Source organism: Pelodiscus sinensis, chromosome 10, assembly GCF_052426305.1.
Source record: "Pelodiscus sinensis isolate ZL-2025 chromosome 10, ASM5242630v1, whole genome shotgun sequence".
Classification (NCBI taxonomy): Eukaryota; Metazoa; Chordata; order Testudines; family Trionychidae; genus Pelodiscus; species Pelodiscus sinensis.
Window position 1 is genome coordinate 9,338,941 of NC_143061.1, and position 25,055 is coordinate 9,363,995.

The window sequence follows — 25,055 nt, forward strand, 5'->3', positions numbered from 1 at the left end:
AGCACTGCCCGCGTGTTCCGCGGCTTTGGACAGCCCAAACGCGTCTGGGCTGTCCGCTTCCCGCGTGTTCCGTGGCTTTGCTCCTCATCCCCCTGGTCTGCAGACCAGGGAGATGGGGAGCAAAGCAGAGCAAAGCGGCCCGCTGCCCGCCGCTTTGTTTCCTCTCCCTGGTCTGCTGGAGACCAGGGAGACGGGCCCCGTTCGTAACTGCGGATCCGACATAAGTCGGATCCGCGTAACTCGGGGACTGCCTGTATCTTCAGATAATTTGTGCTCTGTATACACTTGAGGACACATTCTTTTCAGTATCTGTATCTTTTTTACTAACACTGCAGACAATGTAATAGGGACAATCATGGGATAAGAAGGGGAGAAAAATCAATACTCAGGCAACAGAAATCATACATGAATGAGTCTTCAACAGAGTTCAGCCCATTTTAAGGGCAAGATGCAACCTCCTAATAACGGATGTGTCAAGAGTGTGACAAAGGTAATGGCTACAGTAAAACACAGACTCCGAACCACTGGTGAAAGGAGCACCTTACAGCTCTTGATTAATCTCTTCCTACCTACTCTAAAGTAGCCTCATGTCCTTAAGCAGTCTCTGCCTGAGGACTGCAAACAGGACCTAGAAGGAAACACCAACTCATTTTTATTATCCTAGTTCTTCTTTACAAGAGCGAGCATATTGTAAAATAAAGCTGTAAGTACTGAAGCGATGGAATTAGATAGTCAGTATTAAGAAGTTAAATATAAATTTACAATTATGCCAACCTGCAGAAGGCCTTGCATTTATAATAGCTTCCTTTGTCTACGTACCAACAAAAACATAGATAATTAATTTTTAAATTACTTCTGAACCAGTGAATTTAGATTCTATACATAAGAGACAGCATAACACATACATACTTTTCTACTGCTGATCGTTTCTGAGATTTACTCTTGTAATTTAATGCCATCTTTGTCTCCATACCTGTATACACAGCAACACCTGAAAAAAAAAACAGAACCATACTTTAGTTTCTGTTCAGCTACAGTTTGTTATTTTCTACAAAAATTAGAGAGGTTGTTACTTGTAAATGTGCACTTGCATTCTCAGGCACCATGGTGAGGCAAGTTAGACTTTTCATAGACATTCTGTGATGAGAAAGCAGAATTTTGGAACTAAATTTAGCATTTGTTAATACTGCTAAATGTTAGGTCTGTACTGTTCCCCCAATATACAAATAGAGGTCAGAATATAAATGCCCTAGAATAGGTCTTAAACACTGTAAATAGACATCCACTTATCTATTGGCCTCTCAGTGCTCCACTGTTAACCCAAAGACAGAATTCAATATCCTACAAAATCTCTGCTCCTATTCTACACCCCTTCAGCCATAATCAGACCCACTGTGCAGGCAACCCCAGAAGTACTGCTGAAGACATTTTAGCAAGTTTTAAGACGATCACACTTTTAAAAATATTTCAATATCTACAAACCAAAAATTTCTTTTGTGTTTTTTAATCTTGCTCCTCGAAGTAAGAGACTTTCAGGCCCAAGAGGTCTAAAAAGAAATAGATACATCAGCATTTTTTTCTTTTAACAGAGAACAATATTTAAGAATAGCTATTTTAAAAATTTAGGATATCACCACATTTTGAATTCTAAGGATCCCTTTAAACCATTGTGCATCAGCTGAAACAGATACTGCCTAAAGTACAGCTACTGTTACCAGGATGATTACTTTAAGGTGAGAGTGATATGTGTATGTCCCATCCCCAGTGCCTGTGTTGTCTTTGGAAAGCGTAAACAATGTTAGTCTAAAGTCAAGCAAAAAAAAAGTAATTTTTTTCTTGTTTTGCCTGAAGGGGTTCCAATAGAAACTGAAATGGGGGAGAGGAGGGGTAGGAGGACTCAAGTGGAGACACCAGAATTAAAAAACGAAACACTACACAGTATAACTTGTTAGCTCTTGTATAAGCAATAGCAACAACAGCTCAGCTACAATTCACAAAAACAGAGTGTCTTATATCCTTCAAGTCCAGTTGAAAACAATCCAAATTTTAAAAATGGTGTTCGCTTTTAATAGGGGACTAACTGTAACTGTACAAACAATTGACAAGTTGCATCTACAACCACAGTTAACTGCATGTGCAAATTATGCACTTGTTTGTGATATTTACTTTAATTTTTTTATAAATCTTTTAGAAAGAATTCAATCAAAACACGAGTAAAAATAAATACTACTTAGTTTTTTAAATCTGTAATAAAAAAACACTGCAATATAGTACACTTGAAATAGAGAAGATTAAGTATTCAGGTAAACTATGTTCTGCTAAGAAGCCATAGCCATTTATCACTGGACACAAATAGTTTTGTAATCAATAAAACCACTTTAATTAGCTCAGAATTCAACAGTTCAGGTTAAGATGATTGATCGTTGATAAGGAGATACGTACGCTGTGTCTGCTGGTGGAGTTGTAACTGTCTTCACGCATGCTTTAAACTGATTCTGCTAAAGCTAGTCAACTGAACTAATTGAGATTATCCTAGAGCTGAACTTGAAAAGCTTGGCAATAATATAGTCTGCTGAGATGCAAATGTGATGGCATTAGAGTGCAGAAAGATATGTTTTCTGTCTCCACAGTTAGGAAAGAGTTCAGGCAAATCATGCATTCACCCTGTACTTCAACATAATCATCTTTAAAACGAACATAATATTTACTCACCTCACAGCATAAACTGAAGTACAGGGTGAATAAATGATTTGCCCAAGTCCTGTAAGAAGTATGGGACAGAAGACAGATCTTTCAGCCTATGCCTAAGGCCTATGTCTGAACAACAAAAGCAATTAAGTATGAACTTCTGGGGCATTAAAATATCAAAAAAGTAACAGGAAGGAACATTTTACATTTTAAAGATAGAGAGGACCAATTTAAGAGGTCAACACCCTCGAGCTGTCACTGAAATTTGGATGCTAAGCAATTTTAAGGTGCCTGTATGCGATTTAATATCAGTTGAAACTGAACTCTTTTACTGCTTGACCCTTTTTTTGCTCCATTTTAAATAGATACTCTTTATTTCAATGGAACAGGAAAACCTATTATACCAGGCATGATCACTACCATAGGCAATGTTCATTTACTGTAATGCATGGGATTGTGAGCTCTTTAGCATTTATGAAATTAAATACTTAATGAAATTGCACATTAAACTTTTTTAAAAGCTCCAGTAGGGTAACAAGTCAGTAGTTCCCCCAATTTAAAAAAGGAGCTGAGAATACTCAGTGCCTCCGATAATCAAACCACAGGTATCTATTGCATTATGAGACACAGAACTGTAAGTTACAACTCTTCTTAAAAACTTGACATTCTAACTTCATACACACATTTTAAAAACATTCAAATGCGAACATTATAGAAAGTCAGTCAACACAAGTAGTGAAGCTAACAATTACCATAAAATATACTTTACATAACAAATCAGTTTGGGTTTAAATACTTCAACTATGTAATCTAGTTTTACCCGATTCGTCGTTAACTATGCAGTCAAACCAGCATCTCAATAATTAGCTAACACCTTTTTCAATTCCATGCTAATGCTCTTTTATGATTGTCATGTTTTATCATCTTAACTTAGCTTTTAAGTATATTAAGTTAGCTTCACAAACATTTTACTTACTGTACGATTTCCTCAATTTGTTGACTTATAGTTATTCTTCCAACAAATCTATGAAAAAAGTTAATATGTCAAAAGCATACATTCCTCAAAAATGTTGGTATACAAACTATAATATTAAAGAAACAATCTTTATTTTATTTATGCAAAGAAAGCATGACATAAATGTGGCATGCCTCAGATGGAATATTCCATTCTTGATTTACAGTGTTTTTATTAATAGACAATACATCAGCCCAAATTATAATTTATGGAATAATTTTAAGTCATCATCAACAAGAATTATGAACCACCCCCTTTCAAGAAAATGAACTGAGTGGTTTAGAAATAACCCATACGACTCAATTTATGAAATCAGGTTAAAAATATTTTTTGTTAATTTGGCTGAAAATCCCCCTACCCTAGAGTGATCACATGTTCATTCCTTAAAAAGTCAAAGTTACCAATACATTTTTCATCTGAAAGGAACAGTAATTTCACATTTAAAGCAGATGAACAAACAATACTTTCAAATTCTTAGGTATCAGAACTGTCAATATATTTTGCATGCCTTATAACACCCAGATATAAAATTATCCAAATACTTAGTTTAAATAAGCTACTGCCCATATACACTAAAACCTGTGTTATCTGGCACATTCGGGGATTAGGGTGTTCTGGTTATCTAAAAATTGTGGTTCTGAGGGTCCCATCAACCTAGGAAAAACCAACGGACAATAACAGTAAAACTCAAGTTTTAACATTGGTAGTTTTATAGTGTGAGGCAGTTGGTGTCTCATTTCTATTTTGTGTTAAAGATGAGTGGTACTTCTTAAATAAAAAATGGTTAAGCCAATCATAGTAAACCAAGGCAGGCCTGTGCGCCTGAAGATGTGACAGTATTGTGGCCAGGGGCAATGCCAGTTAAAGATTTCTGGTTAACAGAGTGCTGGATAACAAAGGTTTCACTGTCGAAGGATTACTAAAACTAAAGTACATGAAAGTTATGAGCCTCTATAAAAAGAGAATCATGAATAAAAAAATTGATGCAATGTTAATATAAGTCAGAAATATTTACAGGGCCATAAACCTACATGCAACATACATTTGTTATGAAAACACCCTTTTAAAAAGTCTCTCATTGCTTGCTGACTGCAGCTTTTAAATGAGATATTTAAGATGTGGCAATGGTTTACTAAATTCAACTAATCTTTTTCTGCTGGGAAACCATTCAAATCCTGCTTAGGATGTAAATTAAAGTTAATTTTGGTATAGATGGTCTTAGTGGATAGTTAACACCTGAGTGGATAATTAACATCTGAGACTTTAATTTAGAACAAAAGAAAGGGGTATTAAATATTCAGTTTTGGCAGAACCATGTGCAGCTCTTGTAGTTTTCCACAATTTTTGCTCAAGCACCATTACTTTTTTTTAAATTACAAATACATTTTCTGCTTATGAAGTGATGTAGAACCATACAGATGTCAAAATATAAACAAAATCAGAAGGCTCTCTGTTTGTAGCTTTAAACAGCACAGAGATTTACATATAGGTTCCTACATCTGTTTTATTAAACATGAAATATACACCAATATATGAAAAAAGGAAGTTACTCACCTGTGAAGTAATGATTGTTCTTCAAGGAGTATGATCTTGTGGGTGCTCCATTGTTGGTGATAGGCCATCCCTGGAGCCACAGTTCAGAGCTTTTTCTTAGCAGTTGTCAGTCGAGCCACACATGCGCAAAAAACGCCTCATTCCATTGGCAGTTTGATGCCTCGTGCACGCAGCCCAACTCCCTCCCCGCCTTCAGTTCCTCATCTACGTCCGGGTAACTAAGACTGAGTAGAGGAGAGGAAGGGAGGGTCGTGGAGCACCCACGGGGACATACAGCTCGAAAAACAGTTGTTACTACAGCGGGTGAGTAACTTCCTTTTCTGCTTCAGATGATGTCCCCACGGGTGCTCCTCTGTTGGTGACAATAAAGCAGTACTCAACATGGAGGGTGGGACTCAGAGTTACTGCTTAGTGACAGAGAATAGTACTGTTGTAGTCGTTGCTGTATCAGCTGAGGCATGGGTGCATAATATCTAGTGGATGACCAAGTGGCTGCCCAGTATATGTCTTTAAGGAGCATGCTGTTTAGGAAAGCCACAGATGTTGCCGTGGCATGAGTAGAGTGTGCTCTTGGTGGAGCTGTCAACAGCGTATTGCAAGGAGAATGGCATTGCAGTATACAGGCTGACATCAGTCTGGAAATGCATTGTGCTGAAACTGGTTGCAATGGACACAAAGAGGTGTGGGAGCCTGCAGAACACCTGTGTCCTGTCTATATAAAATGCTAGAGCCTGTCTAATGTCCAAAGGGTGAAGCATGGCATCTCTGGGGGATGCATGGGGCTTCAGGAAAAACATAGGTAGGACTCATTGATATGACAACAGGTACTGACTCTGGGTAGAAATGATGGATGGGGTATTAAAGACACTATATTTGCGAAGGACAAAGTGAAAGGGGGACCCACCATCAAGGCCCCTATTTCACTAATCCCCCTTGCTGAGATAATGGTTCGAGTCTCCTTAGTACGATGTAGGATCTCGTCTGTTAGCCGCAAACAGCTTTTGCTTGTTGAAAGTGAGATCCTCCATCTTTGTTTGAAGCTCCATAGACTCCCCTGCTGCATGCAACCATGAGGCTCTCCTCATCACAACAGCTGTGGCTGTCTCTCTCGCCACTGTGTCAGCCACGTCTATTGCTGACAGTAGGGCAGTACAGGCAATGGTATGCCCCCCATGGATGATTTCCCTGAGAACTGGCCTTTTGGAGTCAGGGATGTGTTCTATAAGTTTGGCCAACATAGAGTAGTTGTCAAAATCACAATTAGATAAGAGTGCAGAGTAGTTAGCTATTCTGAGTTGTAGTGTGGCCAAAGAGCTTATTTTTCTGCCAAAGAGGTCCAATTTTGTATGTTGTCACTGTTTGCGGATTTAAACTTAGGGGCTTTTGAGCGTTGATTTGCTACATCCACCACCAGTGAGTTTGGTGGGGGATGGGAAAAAAGGAAGTCTAAGTCTTTACTTCCTGTCTACTTTTTTTTTGCAGAGTGGCTGGCTAGAGGCGGGTGTCTGCCAGATGTCATGGGATACCTCCATGATGGCTTCATCAATTGGTAGCACAATCCTTCCTTGAGAGGAGAGATGGATGTTCTTTAGGAGATGATGCTGCTTCTCCTTTACCTCTTGAAGCTGAACTTCCTGGCTAGTGCCCGCTCTTTCAAAAAGTTCTTGAAATTGCTTCAAGTCATCAGTGGTGTGCGTGTCCTCAGGAATTATGGCTTCATCAGGAGATGATGATGATGAACTGTCCCTAGGGGAATCTTGTGGGGCTTGCGTGTCAATGTGCTCATCTGGAATTTGACCCTTCTCTTCTTTCGACTCTGCAGTGTTCAGGAGGGAGTGGTATGGGGAGGCTGGTGGAAGCCTCTTTGGTGAAGTAGATGGGGCCGTGGAGTGGCGACTGCAAAGTCACCACTACTCCCATGGGGGCCATCGGGGCAGGTAATGGGGAGGAGGATAGTACCACTCAGGGTACCACTGTGGATGGTGAAATCTTTCACGGTAGTGATGATATTGGCGAAAACACTCTTCTGATCATATTCAGCAAATCCGGAGCATTCATGTAACAATGGAGATCTAATATAACCTAGAGATGTGCAAAGTGAAAATAGCACCAGAGAAAGTTCCCTTGATGGGGGTGGGTGGAAAGGGAGCTACTGGTCATTGATTTCAGGTGGTGGTAAGGCATGCGTGTCTCTGGCTGTCTCAGCATGGTCAGCCTGCGCTGACTGTGGTGCCTGTGCCATAGCCTCTGAGGGAGGAGGCATCTGCATTGATGTTGGCATGCTGGGAGGTGGAGCCGAAGACTTGCGAGGCTGCTTAGAATGCAGAACCAGCTGCTTTCTTGGCGCCAGGTGTTGAGGCGCTGCTTGCAGAGGTGCCGGGGTTTGCCAGCATGATATTTCCAGTGCCAACAATGAGCGTATTGGCCCTTGCATGACGCGGGGTGCCACTGCAGCGGTACCTGCTGAGCATCTCGGCACCAAGTTGCCAGAGGTGCCACACCCCTGCTTGGTCTGGGAGACAGGTAAAGGGGTAGCGACCTCGCCTGGGAGACCCTTCTCTTGTGATGTTTATGAGGGGAGGGAGAAGCAGACCTCTGTTTAGGCAGGCCTCCTGGGGGCAGAATGGGCTGCAGTTCTTCGGTAGGCTGTAGCGCCTTTTCAAAAAGTACCATATGGAGCCAAAGCTCCCAGTCTTTCTTGGCTCTTGTTGTGAGGCTGCAGCAGTGGTCACATTTTTGGGGGGGGGGGGTGTCTCCCCCAAACAGCATATACAAAAATCATGCCCATCAGAAGTGGGCATGGGGTCGTTGCACTGTAGATAGTTTTTAAACCTGAGCACCCTGCATGGCAGTCTGTAGTGGCCGCTTGCTGAGCGCTGAGAAGGCTTCCTTTAAAGATCTCCTTTTCATTTGTGTTTGTTTCTGATTGTTCTTTTTTCTTGTCTTTTTTTTTTTTTTTTTAAACAGGGGAAATGAGGAGAGAGGGGGCTAAGAACAAATGTGGCAGGGCGTGAGGAAAGAAACGGAGTCACTGCCGCTGAGGCAGTCCCTCAGGACTGAGGTTTAAAGTTTTGGTGTTTTTTTTTTTAAACAGAACGATGAACCAGCACCTAAAGACCAACTAATAACACAAAAATGCTAAAAAGGCAGGAATAAAACTGAAATTATGCATGAGGAGAATAGACACCTGAGGCGAGAGAGAAGCTCCATCCACGACAAGGGGGGTCTCAGGCTGCTCACGCGAGGCATCAAACAGCCAATAGCAAGAGGTGCCTTCCGTGCATATGTGGCCTGACTTGCAACGGCTAAGAAAAACTCCAAACTGCAGGTCCGGGCATAACCCATCACTAATAGTGGACCACCCACAGGGACATTACCCAAAGAAAAAGAAGCTTTACTCTCAAGATCCATGTAATTTTTAACAGCCATCAAAAATTATGCTTTTAAATCAACTTTGAAATTATTAAGAATAGAATGATACCTGTATAGATCTGCTTCTGGCTGCTGACATTCTACAACAGCTACGAGCGTGTCCAGGTTGGCAACGGACTGTAATACTGCTGTTTCTGGAACTGCAATGTGAGTCTGAAGAAAAATACCCAACATTCAATTTCGTTATTTGGAACCACAGAAAAGAAAATCTCAATGGATACAGAAAGGTACTAGCTCACTATTAGTGAGATGTCCCATTACTCAAAAAAGCCTTTGGAACCCTAAAATGAATCATGGATTTTGTATATGAAAGCATTACATCTTGAACAGTGGCAGATGTTTCACCATTGTGACACTACAAACCAGCATTTAAAGTACTGCAATAGAGTTCCTTAAATATCATTAACTTGACCAGAAAAATGCCCATATCAATTAGCATTTTATAACACTACTTATACTAGCAGAAAAGACTTAGTCCCATTAATATAGCTGAAACCAAAGAAAAATAAAGAGGGATACTACAGTTCCGATGTATTAAGACACACCTAAAGGTCAGAATCTGCTACTCTTACTCTCACAGAGTAGTACATTTTATTTCAAAAGTAAGCCCACTGATTTCAAGAGGGTTGGGTACTACTTAGTTTGAGTAAGGGTGGAAGAATAAGATCTTATGAATAGGTCAAAGATAGAAGAGCAGATTACAATGGACTGATTTTAAAAAATAGCTTTGCTATATGCCCACATCAGATAAAAAATAAGTACAGGGCTAGACAGTCTTTATACTTTGTAAAACTTAGTACATTGTGAGAGCTGTGAAGATTTTTTTTTTAAATAAAGTTAGACACACAAAAACCTTTCATTTGAGTCATTTCTCTAAGGAAGTTGACCTTTACTAGTTAGGCAAATGCTAAAAGTTGATTTGACTTTTTTATTTTTATGTTGCATTTCATACTAGCAATCTGCATATGTTTAGACTACCAACCTTAAGATTAGTTTCTCCATCCAAACTAGCAGTAGTAACATGACATGAACCATCCACTCTATCCGAGGACAGAAGTACAAGATCAGCAGGGAAAGTCTCATCTTTGGCTACTCTAACAATATCACCCACCTGAAAAGATGAACACAAACAAGATGTTACAGAATTTGCTTTTGAAAAAGAATAGATTTAGAATTAATTTTAACACTTACTCAGAATTATAATGCAACAGGCTTACATAATACTGCAATGAAACAAATGAGCAAATTCTTAAATTAACTAAGTTGAATAAAGAAGAAATACGCTATTTTCTGTGTTACTAGATACATACCCTAATGTTTTTTGATCTAGTTTTTACAAGGCCACCACTTCGAACAACATAAACTGGAGCTCCATTTACTTCATTGTCTGCTTTATGTCGTAACCAGTCTTCATACCCCTGCAGGAACAGAAGACTGAAAGTTACATTTCAAACTAGAAACCCAAGAGCTATACTTTTCTAAGAGTAACTGAAAGCAGTTTGAGGGACCATAGCTTTGCAAACAACTAGCTGTGTGACCTTCAGCATGTCACTAGACTCTGTTCTATTCAGTTCTACTGCACCCACAAATGTGCAGTCAGAGCACCCTCTGTTTACACTAGTTTCAGATTTTGTTAAATAAGGATAAGAAATGTAGCAAATGTGTAGAATTATGGAATTTTTGTTACTTTTAAAAAACAAATATTTGAGGTAAAGGTTCCCGAAGAAGACATATGGCTCTCAGGTTGTGAGAGAAGTTGTTTTAACTATAAAAGGATTAAGACAGGTGATTAGAGAATACAATCGTTCCCACACTCATCTATTAAAAGCAGAAGTAACAGACTAAAATTACTCCCTTTTCTGTGAATTATACAATTTCCAGAGCTTGCTCTAGTATCTTTTTGAGCAACAGCCAAGGCACCTGCTCTTGCAAAGAGACTGCAAACTTCAATAGTGTGGAAATGACATTCACATTTTATTGAGCAAGTGGAGATGACAGTGTGGGGGAAACAGTTAGGTACAAAGTTTTAATCCAAAGTAACAATTTAGAGTGATTAATCAAACTGAATTTTTAATAAAGAAGACAACCAGCCTTTTTTTCCTCCAGATACTCAAAATCCAAAGCAGAGTACATATCCTGTTTTATATTTTCTTTGCACATCAGTTAATATGTTGCTTGTTTATTTGTACCCTCCCAACAAATCTGTTGTAAGAAAGTAACAGGTGTACCCTGGAAGTAGCATTCCCTATAAGGGGTGTGCAACATGGACGTGCACCAAGATTTTGAGGCTCGCCCACCTCCTCAGCAGGGCTGTGAAGTGGCTACTCCGCTGTTCCAGGTAGGGGGACGGGGGCCGCATGATAGACGGCTGTCTCGCCCCAGGAGCAGCCACCATGTGACCCTGGCACTACCTTCAGCCCTCCCCAAGGATGGGAGCTGTGGGCCATGTGGCAGATGGGGGCCCCGGCCAGGACCAGAGACAGAGGCACATGGCAGGTAACTGCTGCTCCTCTGGCGGAAGTTACTTGGGTGGCAGCTGCTCCTCTGGTGGCCCAGGCTGGGGCCAGAGCCAAGGGCAGGCCACTAGCAACTGCTCCGACAGCTGAGACCTGGGCCTGAGCAGCCGTGTGTTGGCCCTGCATGAAATAAACAGGTGACCTCCACCCATGCCTCTCCATCACCAGACTTATGGCCACAGTCACCCTTCTCGTGAACAGATCTCAGCAGAGGAGACAAGATACCTGCTGCCAGACCACAGCTGCGGCATGTTAGCAGCAGTGCCTTGGTGAAGGTAGCACTGGTAAATATATCAGGTAAACCATATGTGAGCAATTAGGAGTGTAATAGAGTAATAGAATATAATTAATGTGAGAATCGGTGTAGACATTATCCTCTCAATATATATTATTCTTTTTATATCTAATCTCTCAAACACATATATTTGCATCTATCAGACTGCAATAAAAGACACCTACCTATGTACCAGAAGCAAAAATATACATAAATCTGTTCCCATCACACATCTGCATATGTGTACAAACCCCCACATAGTCTACTCGATCAAAATGCAAAAAAAAGGGGGATAAATAATCATCATTGGATGTACTTCTTTTCTTCATTATTAATGGACAGCAGTCAGGCCAGGCGTTTGGGCAAGGCGAGCGAGGTGGTTGCCTGGGGCCCCATGCTGCCCAGCTCCCAGCCCCACCCACCTGGCCGATTACTCTCTGGCCTGACTGGGAGCTACACAGACTCAGGCAACCATAGTGTGCTGCTTTGGGCCTCGTGAACTCTTTGGCTGGGCCTGACAGCAATTGTAAAGCTACATCATCTGGGTCTTACGTGAGTGTCCTGTCACTTAGTGGATGTGTGTGTGTGTGTGTGTGTGCTTCAAACTGTGGACCTGTATTTGAGTGCGGACGAAAGAATGTAAAATTTGTTTATTTCAAGGTGTATGCCTCTGTATGCATGTTATGAACTAGGGGTTGTGTTAATGTGTATATTGTTGACATCAGTGTGTTGTGAGAGCACACACATTTTTAGCGTAATTAGTTTCCCTCTGTGTGTTGTATGAGTTTGTAGTCAATGTGTGATGTCATCTGTGTAGTGTGCGGGCTTGTATGGTTTTTCATTCCCATGGAGCTTTTGGTTCCTAGGCTGTTAGGTAGTGCATTAGTACGTAGAGCCATAGGTTGATTGTGTTATGGATCAGCAGTGTGTTGTGTTAGTTTGTGCATGATGCAGTGTGGGTGTTTGTGTTTTGTCTCTGTATTAAGCTGTGTAGCCTGTGGGCAGGGGGACAGAATTGATCCAGTGAAATCAAACGTTCTAACATTGGTAAAGGGTGCACAGGATGGGGATGCAGGAGATGGGGAGCCTTTGGATGCAAGAACAGTGGGAGCAACGCTGGGTGAGAGTGAGACTGGGTGCCAAGCTGGGTGGTTTTCAGGGTGGGTGGGTACAGGGTCATGCACCTTGTTAATTATCCCTTGTTTTAGTATTTTTTCTTACATAAATTAAAATAAAATAAATGTAGTTAGTAACTGGTGAGTGGCACACATCTGAACAAGTGCACATGAACTCAATATTGGTGCAGAAGTCAAATTTCACTCCACTCACGGATGGAAAGTCTTAGAACACTGTTTGGAAGAGACTATTGATATGCAGCACACAATGGATCAGCCAGCATACATATGAATTCAAAGGCTATCCATTTTCCTGAAATTAAGATTAATGTTAATATGTGTACTACTGCAATACCTACGAGTCCTAGTCATGCATCATAACCCGATTTTGCTAGGTGTGCTCACACACAGAACAAATAGACAGTCCTTGACTCAAGAAGCTTAAAATCTAAGTATAGAACAAAGATGGTGACCCAGTAATTTTTCTACCAATGTTTTATTCACAAATGTGTGCACTGTACACTCAAAAGTACAAAAGTAGCCTTGGCGAGTAAGCTCACAAGTGTGCATAAAATCCAGATGTGAAAATTTTTAAAAAGCTTGACTTGATAAAAAGCAAAGCCCAGAGAAGATTAAATATACAGCAGATGGTAAATATAAAAGGCTTTTTCGCTGTGAGCAATCAAGTCTGTCTCTTTTTGTTCAAGAACTCCTACTAAATGGGAAGAGCTAGGACCACCAAATTTGGTATGCAGCTTCCTCTTATCATAACTTAAAGCAAGGCAAAGATTTGATTGTGTGGGGTATAGGAGGGGTATCCTTGAAGGGACACACAAAATCATAAAGAAAAAAGACAATCACCAGGCAGGTGAAAGTGGCTGGCTGGGCGTGCACCACCCCATCAGGGAATGCCCCAGCCCCAAGCCTCCCACCCAAAGTGCTTTTTAGGGAGGGTGGAGGGTTGCAGCTCCCCCACATTCACATGGGAGATTGCTGGCTGTTCCCCATGTTCCCTGACAAAGGGAAAGTGCACAGTTTGTTCCATTCCTCGGTCTGTCTAGGGAGAGCAGGGGGCAAACAAACCCGGACCTGCCCCACCCAGGGGACATGCACCCCCTCCCCCAGTCCCAAGCAGAAGGGGAACAAGCACTCCAATTTCCATATAAAAGGCCAGGGCTCTGGCTGCTGCTGACATAGCAGCAGCTGAGAGCTAAGGGCCTTTTAAATTGCTGTGCCCTGGGGCAGCTGCTCTCTTTATCCCCACTCTGTGCCCCTCGGTGGCCCTCCTAGAAGTAAGTACTGTGCCCCACTGAAATGCTGGGAATATCACCACTCCAATGAGACTATTTCTGGCATTGGAATGCCACAAGATACTGGAATTGAATGTTTTGATATTCGTGTACAGAAAAGTTGTTACTGATACAAAACCGTACCTTGCATATTCTGAATCTTGGACTAAGGCTGACTGAAAGAGGAAATATTTCTATGGTGCGTTTGAGAGTCAAAAGGGTACGATGGATTTATCATCTATCAAGTGATTCTTAAATTATAAAACTGATACTACTTCCATACATGGTGTTTATTATACAGGCAGTCCCCGAGTTACGTGGATCCGACTTATGTCGGATCCGCACTTACGAACGGGGCTCTCTCGCCCCAGAGCTCGCAGGCAGCGGGACCGTCCAGAGCGCAGAGGTCCCGCCACCTCGACCTCCGGGGCGAGAAAAGCTGCTCCGGGTGCCCCGGTCTGCTGGGGACCGTCTCCAGCAGACCAGGGACACCTGGAGCAAAGCCGGGGAGGCGGAGGGGTCCCGCACCTCTGAGGCTTTGCTCTGGCGGGACCCCTCCGCCTCCCCGGCTTTGCTCCAGGTGTCCCTGATCTGCTGGAGATGGTCTCCAGCAGACCAGAGGCACCGGGAGCAAAGCGGCAGCGGCGGCGGGGTCCCGCGCCTCTGAGGCTTTGCCAGAACAAAGCCTCAGAGGCGCGGCACCCCGCCGCCGCTGTGGCTTTGCTCCCCGTGTCCCTGGTCTGCTGGGGGGGGGGGGTCGCAGCTAGTGCGCGCCCCCCTCCCCCCAAGCAGACCAGGCTTTTGGTGTGGAGTCTGGGGTAGAGCAGCTGGGGGGCTGCCGGGTTTGTCCTGCAGGGACCTACCTGGCAGCCCAGCTGTTCTGTTCCAGGCTCTAGATTCAGCCGCTGTTGAAACTGATCAGTGGCTGATTCCAGGAAGCTGGGGGCAGAGCAATTCTGCCTCCAGCTATCTGTAGTCAGCCCCTGGTCAGTTTCAGCAGCAGCGGCTGAATCTGGAGCCAGTTCCGACTTACATACAAATTCAACTTAAGAACAAACCTATAGTCCCTATCTTGTACGTAACCCGGGGACTGCCTGTATACAGAATACAAGCCTTTAGCCCCATTTGCCCCATTATACTCTTAATTCAGCCACTGCATGAGTTTTCTGACCCCTTTGGGTTAAAATGTGTCCTGGATCCAGAACACAATTTAAAAATGACCCGCTATTGGACAATTCTAAATATTACTAATTAATGAAGGAAAAAATGAAGTAACATTCTGTGTTTCCAAGCTTACGGTCTTATTTTGCAAAGACTCCACTAATATTCCAAAAGCTAGCCCAATTCTTTGGGGAAGTGAAACACGAAGAAAGAAAGGAAGGCTTATATAACCCAATGCCATTACAATTCTCATTTCGAAGCAACACAACTGCTAAAAAGGATAAGCACTAAGCGGCAACACAAAATTTTTGAACAGTGAAAAGAGAATGGAAAAAAGGATCAAGGAAAGCTTTTTTTTTTGGAAGAAGGAAGATCTAAAGAATGTGCTAAGAAATGTCTCGACTTTAGTATGCTTAGATTTCTCAACTGGTAATTTTCAGCCTAATTTGTTACAATGTATATAGGCATGGAAAACAGAAAACTAATACACATTTCTGTATCATACAAATTAAAAGCAGGGTAGATGAACTATTTAAATCAATAAGCAGGAACGAGTTTTAACTGTGGTTTTGCACTTTTTTTTTTTTTAATCAAAATGTGATTCTCATTGGTTGCTATCATCTAGCCAGGATGTGCACCAGTTCAGTGGTTTGACTTTCTTTAAAACCTTGGCAGCAAACATATTGCTTAATTTAATTTTCTATATTTTAATAGAATAAGTTTTAGGCTTTAACATGGTTGGTCATAACTGTTAATTTTAAATGTTTATTTTAAAAATATTTAATGTATTTAATTTAAAGAAATGTAATATTTTTAACAATCTATTTGTATCCATCTGCTATAGAGATCACACTTAGACTTAACAGTTCTTCCCAGTGTAAAATGTGAAAAAGGAAGGAAAAAGAGGGTTTAAAAGCTATGAGCCTACTTCACACTGCAGATTCTCGATACTTAGCACTTGTTTACCAAAATTTGTGACTGAATGTTTCCTGTATCTACTGGTCAAAAACCAAACCCAGAAAATGGAAGTGCAGTAGTAGCAGCTGCACTGCACGATACTGAGAAAGCTTCAACTGTAAAACACTTATGGAAAGAGCTACAAAAGTGTTTCCTGGAAAGTTAAAAGAAAAAAGTAGTAAGAGTCAACATACAGGATTTCTATTGAAACAAAAAACAGGACTATGTAGCACTTTAAAGACTAACAAGATGGTTTATTAGGTGATGAGCTTTCGTGAGCTAGACCCACTTCCTCAGATCAAATAGTGGAAGAAAACTGGCACAGCCATATATACTAAAGGATACAATCAAAAATGAACACATATGAAAAGGACAAATTAAATTTCAGAACAGAAGGAGGATGGGGGGGGGGGGGAGGTAAATGTCTGTGAGCTAATATTAGAGGTGATAATTGGGGAAGCTATCTTTGTAATTGGTAAGATAATTAATGTCTTTGTTTAGACCTAAATGTAAAGTGTCGAATTTAAGCATGAATGACAGTTCAGAGAATTCTCTTTCAAGTCTGGTGTTAAAAGGTCTTTGAAGCAGGATGCAGGTAATCAAGTGATTTGCAGAAAGGCATTTAACAAAAATACAATGACCCTGAAGCATTTGGAAGACAATTTTGAACAGTAGAGACCTAAAGCTTACCTTTTTTATTACAAAGTAGTGACTTCAACTCTTTTTCTATCTGACACCCAGCATTCACTACAGCATTCTGGTGATGCCACACACAGGGCTGAAAGGAACTCAAGTTTCTTACAGGCACTGCTGTGTTGGTCCCCTCCTCAAGAGAAGGGGTCTCAGGGGAGAGAAATAAGGGGGTGTCATGATCATGAGGGTTAGCCAGCAGCCTGGGGACTAAAGCGTTAACCTTACCTAACCAGGTACATTCAGCCAATAGGAATGTAGGTAGGAATTTCAAACTAGGACAAAGGAATGTTTGGTTTTTCCCTCCTTTGTCTCTTAGAGTTCCCTCCAGCTTCTGAGGGAGACAGACATGTCTGTCTCCAAGAAACAACTCTTCACTTTCTGTAAGTAGGGTAAAGTTTAGATAAATCCATTAGGTTTTATTGTTTTATGGTTTGGGTATGGGATCTGATGTTTGTGCACTTTAAGAAATGGTTGGCTTTTCTTCGTAACTAAGTTCTAGGCTCATGGAGTTTCTCCTTGAGTATATTATTTGTTACTTTTCCATCTAGGCATTATACTTGCAACAGGGATATTGTGGTGATAATAAAAGTTCTCTTTTCTTTGATTAACATGGTATTGGTTAATGGTTATGTCCTGCTTTGCTTTGTACTTCAGGGCTGAGATTTCCCAAGTGATCTCTCCCCTGAGTTTTCACATCAATACTTGGGTGGTGGCAGCAGAAGTTTTATTCCCAAAATCTAGGGTTTTAAGATTTTGGGGGGAAGCCTGGTAGATAAGGTTTTGGGGCACTTGCTGGCCCCAACTTCTGCATTTATTGTGCCAGAGTGGGGAAGGAGCCATGACAGGGTGTGTGTTAAATTTCTTACAGGTATGGTTGTAAGTGTGAGGTGGAGTACGGGGGTGGGGTTAGGGTTAGGGTTAGGGTGGGGCCCTCAGGACAGATGGTGGGGATGTGAGGGGGTATAGCAGGAGTCCGGCAGGAGTTTGGGGATGAGGAGCTGCTCAGGGCAATGGGCTGAGGGTGGGAGGGGGGGTGCAGGAGTCAAGGCAGAGGGCTAGGCATGTGGGGGATACAGGAGTCAGGATTGGGGTGTGAGAGGAGCTCGGGGCAGGGGGCTGGGAGTGTGGATGGCTCAGAGCAGGGAGGATGTGTGTGGGGGAGTGCAGGAGTACAGCAGGGGGCTCAGCTGGTGTGTGTAGGGGTGAATGGGTGGGACAAGGACATTATTTCTGGAGGGCAAGGGGGCTTCCCTAGCTTCCCCTGACTCTCAGGGAGCAAAGGTAGAGTGCATTGCCTGTGTGCATTTCTCCTCTGTCCCTCCCCTGGACAGCTGGGACCAAGGGGAACGTAGCACACTGCATTTTCCCCTCACTCAACAGTCAGGGAAAAAAGGGTAAGAAAAGCAGCAGCGACTGGTATGTTCAGCTGCAGCCCCTCCCACCTCCTGCTATCCTGAAATGGTGCCCACGGGAAGAGGCTTGGGCAGTCCTGGACCGGGGTGTGTGCATGCGTGTGCATGTGAGAGACACAATGCTCCCAGCCAGCCCCTTTAACCTGTCTGGTTTCCTGCTGCTTTGTGCAGCAGCCTGCAGGAAGCCCCAAAAGCCAAGCTAGGATGACACTGTCCCTCCCAATGCAGCAGAGTGCCTCAGCCAGCTGGCTTTTTGCCAGAATGCAGCAGGAGGCACACCGCTTTACTTTCACCTCTGGCCACACACCATTACAGATTCCTACTGGAGCCACCCTTTTGTGATCACACAAAACTTACTAGATTTAAAATATTATGCCTACTTGCAATATTTTTAATACTCTAATTGTATGAGGCAATATTTCATTTCCTCATCCTCCCTCCACTACAACATTGCTAAAGAATGGTTCCAGTCTAACAGAGTTATGAAGTTCTGTGATGTGTCTTGAAACTGGTGCACTGAATGCTGGGGAGTCACATTACCAGAAAAAAGATCATTTCAATAATTCATATCCCGAACAATCGTCTTACCCTCGCTATTTGAGGAATTCTGCATATAATTCTAATGTTGAATTTTAGTTAATCCTGTTTTAGGGTAACCATCAAGCCTTGTCAAAAGCTCTACTAACATTAACATACTTAAAGGATAATGAAATATTTGTATCTAAATAAAGAGATCTGGCTGTATTTTTATACGGTTAGGATATTAATGTCTGCCTCCAATCAATATGCAACTGTCAAGTGGTTGACTCCATTAATCTGACAGGTATATAAATATCAATATTTCTGCCCCGGGGAAGACTTAGGCCTTTCCTGTCTGGGTCCCGTTCTCCACTGGCAAGAAAAGCTCTATCACACTCTTGGGACGGTCTTCAACTGCTGCCAGATATCGTGTGGGTACTTTTAAATGCATCATGCACTCCAAGTCTCTTTGCTGGTCTGTATTATTTACAAGGATTGCTTTTTAATATGTACCGAGGGGTGCCAAGGCAATAAGTGAGAGACATTAGGAAACAGTCTTATAAAATCTGACATATAAAGCCTGCAGAAAAAATGTCTTTTGACAGTCATTCCTGTATATTTAAGAGTGTTACAATGAATCACTGGGCACCTGGCAGCTAAGTAGAGCTCAGTACTTTAAACTTTGGTTGGACAATATTTTAAAACACATTTACTAATTTCTTTCAAGAAACTGTGTGCGCTCTTTACTGCTTAGAGTTTCTTACAAACCCTGACTACATTATTAAAGAAAGGATTAAGAAAATATTTAAAAAGGAATCATGCTAGTTAGGCTAATTTCATACCTGCTTTATGGCTGTTACGGTTATGACAAAGAATAATGGCAATCCACTTGTAATAGGACTGGTAGGTGTATCTATCATAAGCTACAGGAAATGAGAGTGAGAATAATGTTAGTACCAGATAATTCTTAAAATCTTATAAAAAACAAAAAAGACAACACCACTTTACTCCACATGAGAAAAATTCATGTAAAAGCAGTGATCTTTTTTTATTACATATTCTAAAGCCATTCTAAATGGAAAACTCCCCTTGATGTCAGAAGCAATTCTCCTAAAAGGTGACAATATTGACATACAGTGCAGACAGAATATCCATGGTGAGGATCACAGAAGAGAATTTCTCCTGCAGTTTGCAGTGTATATCACATATTTTGATTTAAAGACTCTTAAATAATCAAAATAAGATTTTTTTTCCTAACAAGTTGAATTAAGAAATATATTATATAAAACTGCTTTATACCACACAAAGAACTAGCTTATCACAATATAAAGTGGGATAAACAGCTTCTTAATTTCAAACTGAAAGCAAAAACTTCCTGGAGCTTTATCTTTGGCACATAAATTAAAGAATCTCCTTGCTCATATTACCACTTTCTGACTCCCACGAGAGAATCTTGCAGATTTTACATTTTGTGTTCCAACTGTTGTACAAGTTATACCTCCCTTAACCGGTAGGACCACGGATGTTCCTGGACGACAGAGTCCAGGTATAAGGAGGTCAGGCCGCAGGGGAGGAAGGGCGTGACTCGGCCAGGAGCCCCATGTGGAGGGAGCGGAGAGCAGCAGGGAGTTCTGGCCCCTGCTACCGGGTGGTAGCGGGGGGGCTGGCAGCAGCTGCAGAGTTCCAGCAGCCACGGAGCCTCAGCCCTAGCAGCCCCAGAGCTCCATTCTGGGGAGCCATGGCCAGGCAAGCAGCAGCAAGGTTCAGCTGGAGTTTTAGCCGGGGGTAGCAAGGGCCACGTTGGGAGGAACCTCCCCTCACTCGGCAAATCTCCTTTTTTGGGACTAGTCAGGTCCTGAGGGTGCCTGACGAGGGAGGTACAACCTCTAGTGCCAAATACAGTGCAAACACTAATAATCTCTGCATGCGTTTCTCTCTATTGTAGGAACAATACTACTTTTCAGGATAAACTAACTTAAAGGGCTGCAGATACAGAGTAATTCAAAGTATTAATATTAATTTAAGAACATTATTAGATCTGTCTGAAATTGTCTAATAATTGTTGTTGCCCCTCTCTGTACCTTTTCCAATTCCAATATATCTTTCAGGTAGAGCAAACAGAACAGCATACAATATTCAAGATGGGGCCATACCATACATTTATATAGTCACATTATGATTTTCCTGTCTCATCTGTTCCTTTGATAATGGTTCCTAATATTGTTGTTAGGGATGTAAGCGACTAGTCGATTAGTTTACTACTCAATAAGCTGAGGCTTATCCGGTACTTGAGTCACTACTGTATCAGAAGCAGCAAGAGAAGGGGAGAAACAGGAGCCAGTATTGGGGGGAGTCTGCTTAAAAGCTGGTTCCCCCCAGCACCGTCTCTGCAGTGCAGGGTGAAGGGAGAGGTGTGGCAGGGGAGGCAGGGATCACTTGCCCTCTCAGCTAGGGATCACAACAGAAGAAGGGGCACCTCTAATCTATTTTCTTGTGCACGCCCCCAGTCGAGTTTCACTGGCCACATTTCAGACTTTAGGGAAATGCTGCAACTGTATTATAGACACTAGAAATGACTTTAATTGACACATGCTCTTTCAATTAAAGAGATTTAAAATATATAAAAACTATAAATACTGAAAGTAATATTTCAAATTTGAGCTAAAATTCAGTGCAGCTTAACTAGATAAGCCTTCAAAACCCTCATGAAATAGCTATAGCACCTTTAAAAAAAGATTAAAAAAAAGACAAAATGTAAGTGATTTGCCCAAGATGTAGAATGTATTCTCAGTTCTGCTAGTCAACCCCATTTTCTAGCTCTATATTCACACTAATACAGTTTCTCTTATGAAATTATGAGTTTTATTCAAACTTACCTGAACCAAAAATATAATAAGAAAATAAAAATTGGCTATTCTTCTGAATTGCTCAAATAAGTTTTTTGGAATAAAATTCCACACTGTATACTGTAAAGAAAAAAAGAAATGTGATTATATAACATGGCATTGCATATATTTTCCCTCAAACCCTTCTCACTTACCTCCCATTCTCTTCCTAACAAATCCTTCACAACCTTCTTCTCTTGTGTCTCACACCCCAGATCCTCCCCAAAGTAGGGATGTTAAAATGTGTTTTTGTGTAAACATGTAACTGTTAAAATTTTTAGCAGCTGCATGTTTATATGCAGGGAAGGTGGCTCCCCACGCACACCAGCTCCTGCCTCCCCCACCTCCTGTGCATCGGAGGCAGCAGTGCCGGGGTGGGGTGGAGGGCTGCCAACTCTTAGCCTGCATGGGCTGGGAGCTGTTAGCCTTTCCCCCTCTCCTGCTGCTGCTTCCGCAGCGCTTCTACTCATGAAGCTACTAATTCCCAGGCTGGAAGCCAGTAGCTCCCTGGGACTGGAGCTGCCCTCTGTCCATAGTGGGCCATGGGTGAGGGCCTGCCTGTGGGTAACTGTCCACCCGTTCCCCGGTGGCATCACCCTCAAGGTTGATGCTTACCAGTTACCCATTCACATCCCTAGTGGGTGTCGGAATGGTTATGTAGAGATAGCTTTCTCCTTCTCACTGAGCCCATCGGTGGTTTGCCAGCTGGTGGTTACTGGGAAGGGGGAAGATTTACTGAGGCTGCTCCAGCAGCAGCAGACATTGCTATCTGCTGCCTTCTGTCTTTACACTCTAGCCCAGCGGTTCCCAACCATTTTTATACCATGGACCAGCAAACCCATTCGCAAACTTTTGGCGGACCAGTAATGTTGTATCTGCATATTTATTATGGCAATTAATTTTAAGAGGATATTTATTATTTTACATTGCATCTGTACCCACACAATACATGTTGTAACGGGATCAGAATTTGCAGATAGGCTTAAGGCTTGGTAATTTGAGAGATGCCCTCTCTAAGTAGAAATGTGAATATCTGGAGGTCATGTAGGGCCAGTAGATCTCATGGTTCAAGACTCCTCTTTTTTGAGGAATTTTACCTGAGAATATCGGTCAGTGGGCAAACAGATATTTGTATTTTGCAGGGCAGGATGAGAAGTGCAAAGAGGAGCAGCAGAAGGGGCCTTTAACTTTGGTTGTGAAGTGATTTGCTGTTTTACATGATGTACATGTGCCATGAAACTAACTAGGATATTTTATAAATTATATCTATTTATACACTATCCCCACACCAGATGCACAGATACTCCATAAAGACCAATCACCATTTAGGATGTTATTAATATTTTTGACAATGTACATGGATCCTTACCTTAGATGATATGATTCTGTTATCTGCAAATTTCTGAGGAACATAATGGCCATGCTGGGGGAAACGATTTGCTATGTAAATAGTTCGTGTATCACTTTGATGTGGTGGGTCAAAACCCTGAAAGGCAAATGTAAAACTCAGTTAATCAACAGGCAGGTAATTTTACTTCAAAACTAGTTTTGGACACAGATGGCATGTGAGATTCTGCTAATCTTTAAAATAAAATTGAGAATCAAATTTTAATAAGTCTTAGAATAGCAAATTATTACTTGAACACAAAGATTAACATATTTGGGCCAGGAAAGTAGTTGTTTGTGTGCTGTCAGGAGACTTGTTTTTTAAATGTCATTTAAACACATTCTTGATTTGTGGGTTTTTTTTTAAATTTCTATTGTATTTAAAAGTGACGACATGATCAACTGACAACAAATCTAAATTTGTGTGGAGTGTTTTCCTTCCTTATGGGACACATGTTACAAAAAACTTTAGACAGAAGAGCACATGCAGCTATGCAAAATGAAGGTAAAGGTTACTATCTCACAGGTAAATACAGAAATCCCCCAGAGAAATGGCAGTTTGGCTAAGACAGCGTAAGAGTAAGGAGGAGAGAAGCAAAAATGGAAAACAAAATACAGGTGACAAAGATACTCATAGCTGAACTTTTAAAAGCCATACAAATGCTGATCATAATTTAACCATATACAGAAGAATCATGCTAACATACTACTGTACTATAATTGAAGTTTCAAAAAGAAATGACCAGTGGAAAATAAAGTAACAGACTAAACATTAATTGCCCCTTTCCCAAAAAAGTAATGATTTCCTGCCTAAAAACAACAAAAAACATGTTTACCGTTGAAGATTATTTTTTTTAAATCCCCATCCCCCCCCACACACACTATTATGATCAATTCAGATCCAATTATGTTAACGGTAGGAACATTGTGTTTTGTAGACTTGCTGATCAGAGTTAGACAATTTTAGAAGTGAAAATTAATCCCACAGTGCTGCCTGTGATGCAAGGCTTCTTCCAAGAGCAGATATTGCACCTGGGGCTTGGTCCCACTTCTGGTACTGCTGAAGCTCACACTGCCAGCTGCACTGGAATCAGAGCCAGCAAAACCACACACACCAATATCTGCTGCTGACCTAGTTTTGATAAGAGGTCAGGAAGAGCCACTATCACAAAAGGGGATAAAGGGACAGACCAGACAACATTGCCTGAGAGCAAGGGCTGCTTCAACAGCTGAGCAAGGGCAAATCTCAGGTCTCTACTACAAGACTGTTCTTTGCCATCTGAAATATTACAGGAGAACCAGTCTTGTCCCTATGTGCCATAACTATTACCCTCCTTGCAGGGATTATGCTTGCTTTTTGCCTAATCTACCACTTTTACTTGTTCTCACAAGGAAATAGGGGAAGGGAAACAACAAGTATGATGTTTCTAGAAAGTTGTGTGCGCTCTCAAATTTCGTGTCCAAATCCTACAATTTTAAAGGAGACCAAATTGTTTTGGGGACACAAATTGACAAAAATTGCAAGGAAGGGATGGAGGCGGAAGGGGATGCAGTGACACAGATGCCATTTGTGCCACTGAGGTCAGACAATTCTGGCCAATTTTCCAGAGGGCTGATCCTTACCCTCAAGCTCAACAAGGCTATGACACCTGCCTTGCAAGTGCTATGGAAAGAAAGACATTCCAGGAAACAAATTACTTGACAAGAAGGGGAAAGAACTATTACTGATAACAAACCTTACTCCCTCAATAACTTCCTTTATGAATCCCTATTCTTGGGAAATGCTTGGGTGAGTCTGCTCTGTGGGAGAACAATCTCAGAACTGAGGCTGATTACAAGCCAAGCTTCATGCCTTCTTAGCAAGGCTTTAGAAGAAAGTCTCAGCACCAAGAATTTCTTTTCATGCGTATTTCTGATCATGCAAATTTGGCATCAGCCTTAACTAGATGAGTTATATCTAAGAATTCTTTTATGGCTCCCTTACCAGATCCTCAGCACTGGACTACAGAACTGGCTTTAAAAATCTAGTCCAACAGAGGGAGTCTTAGGTAGGTTTTCTACTCCCTTTGGGTGTGAGACGAAGCAAATATTAGTTTAGATCAGTGGTGGGCAATCTGAGTCTGATCACTGTCGCCCATCAGACAGTTTGTTTAGAACTG

At 41.7% G+C, this 25,055-nt stretch overlaps 1 protein-coding gene across 6 annotated transcripts in view; it reads right to left on the reverse strand.

Annotated features, from left to right (window-relative positions):
- The window catches only part of ATP11B (ATPase phospholipid transporting 11B (putative)), a 108,481-nt gene that overhangs the window by 65,215 nt on the left and 18,211 nt on the right, over window positions 1–25,055 (reverse strand). For all 6 annotated transcript variants that reach the window (XR_012906317.2, XR_016350339.1, XM_075938048.2 and 3 more), the window contains exons 2-10: window positions 22,880–22,996; window positions 21,502–21,591; window positions 19,468–19,548; window positions 10,000–10,107; window positions 9,672–9,800; window positions 8,739–8,842; window positions 3,665–3,712; window positions 1,483–1,547; window positions 910–991 (exon numbers count right to left, since the gene is read on the reverse strand). Coding sequence is in view for 4 of the 6 variants with exons in the window: in XM_075938048.2 (XP_075794163.1) it covers window positions 910–991; window positions 1,483–1,547; window positions 3,665–3,712; window positions 8,739–8,842; window positions 9,672–9,800; window positions 10,000–10,107; window positions 19,468–19,548; window positions 21,502–21,591; window positions 22,880–22,996 (824 nt within the window). In the remaining 2 variants the exon portion in view is untranslated. The remainder of the gene's footprint in view (window positions 1–909; window positions 992–1,482; window positions 1,548–3,664; window positions 3,713–8,738; window positions 8,843–9,671; window positions 9,801–9,999; window positions 10,108–19,467; window positions 19,549–21,501; window positions 21,592–22,879; window positions 22,997–25,055) is intronic.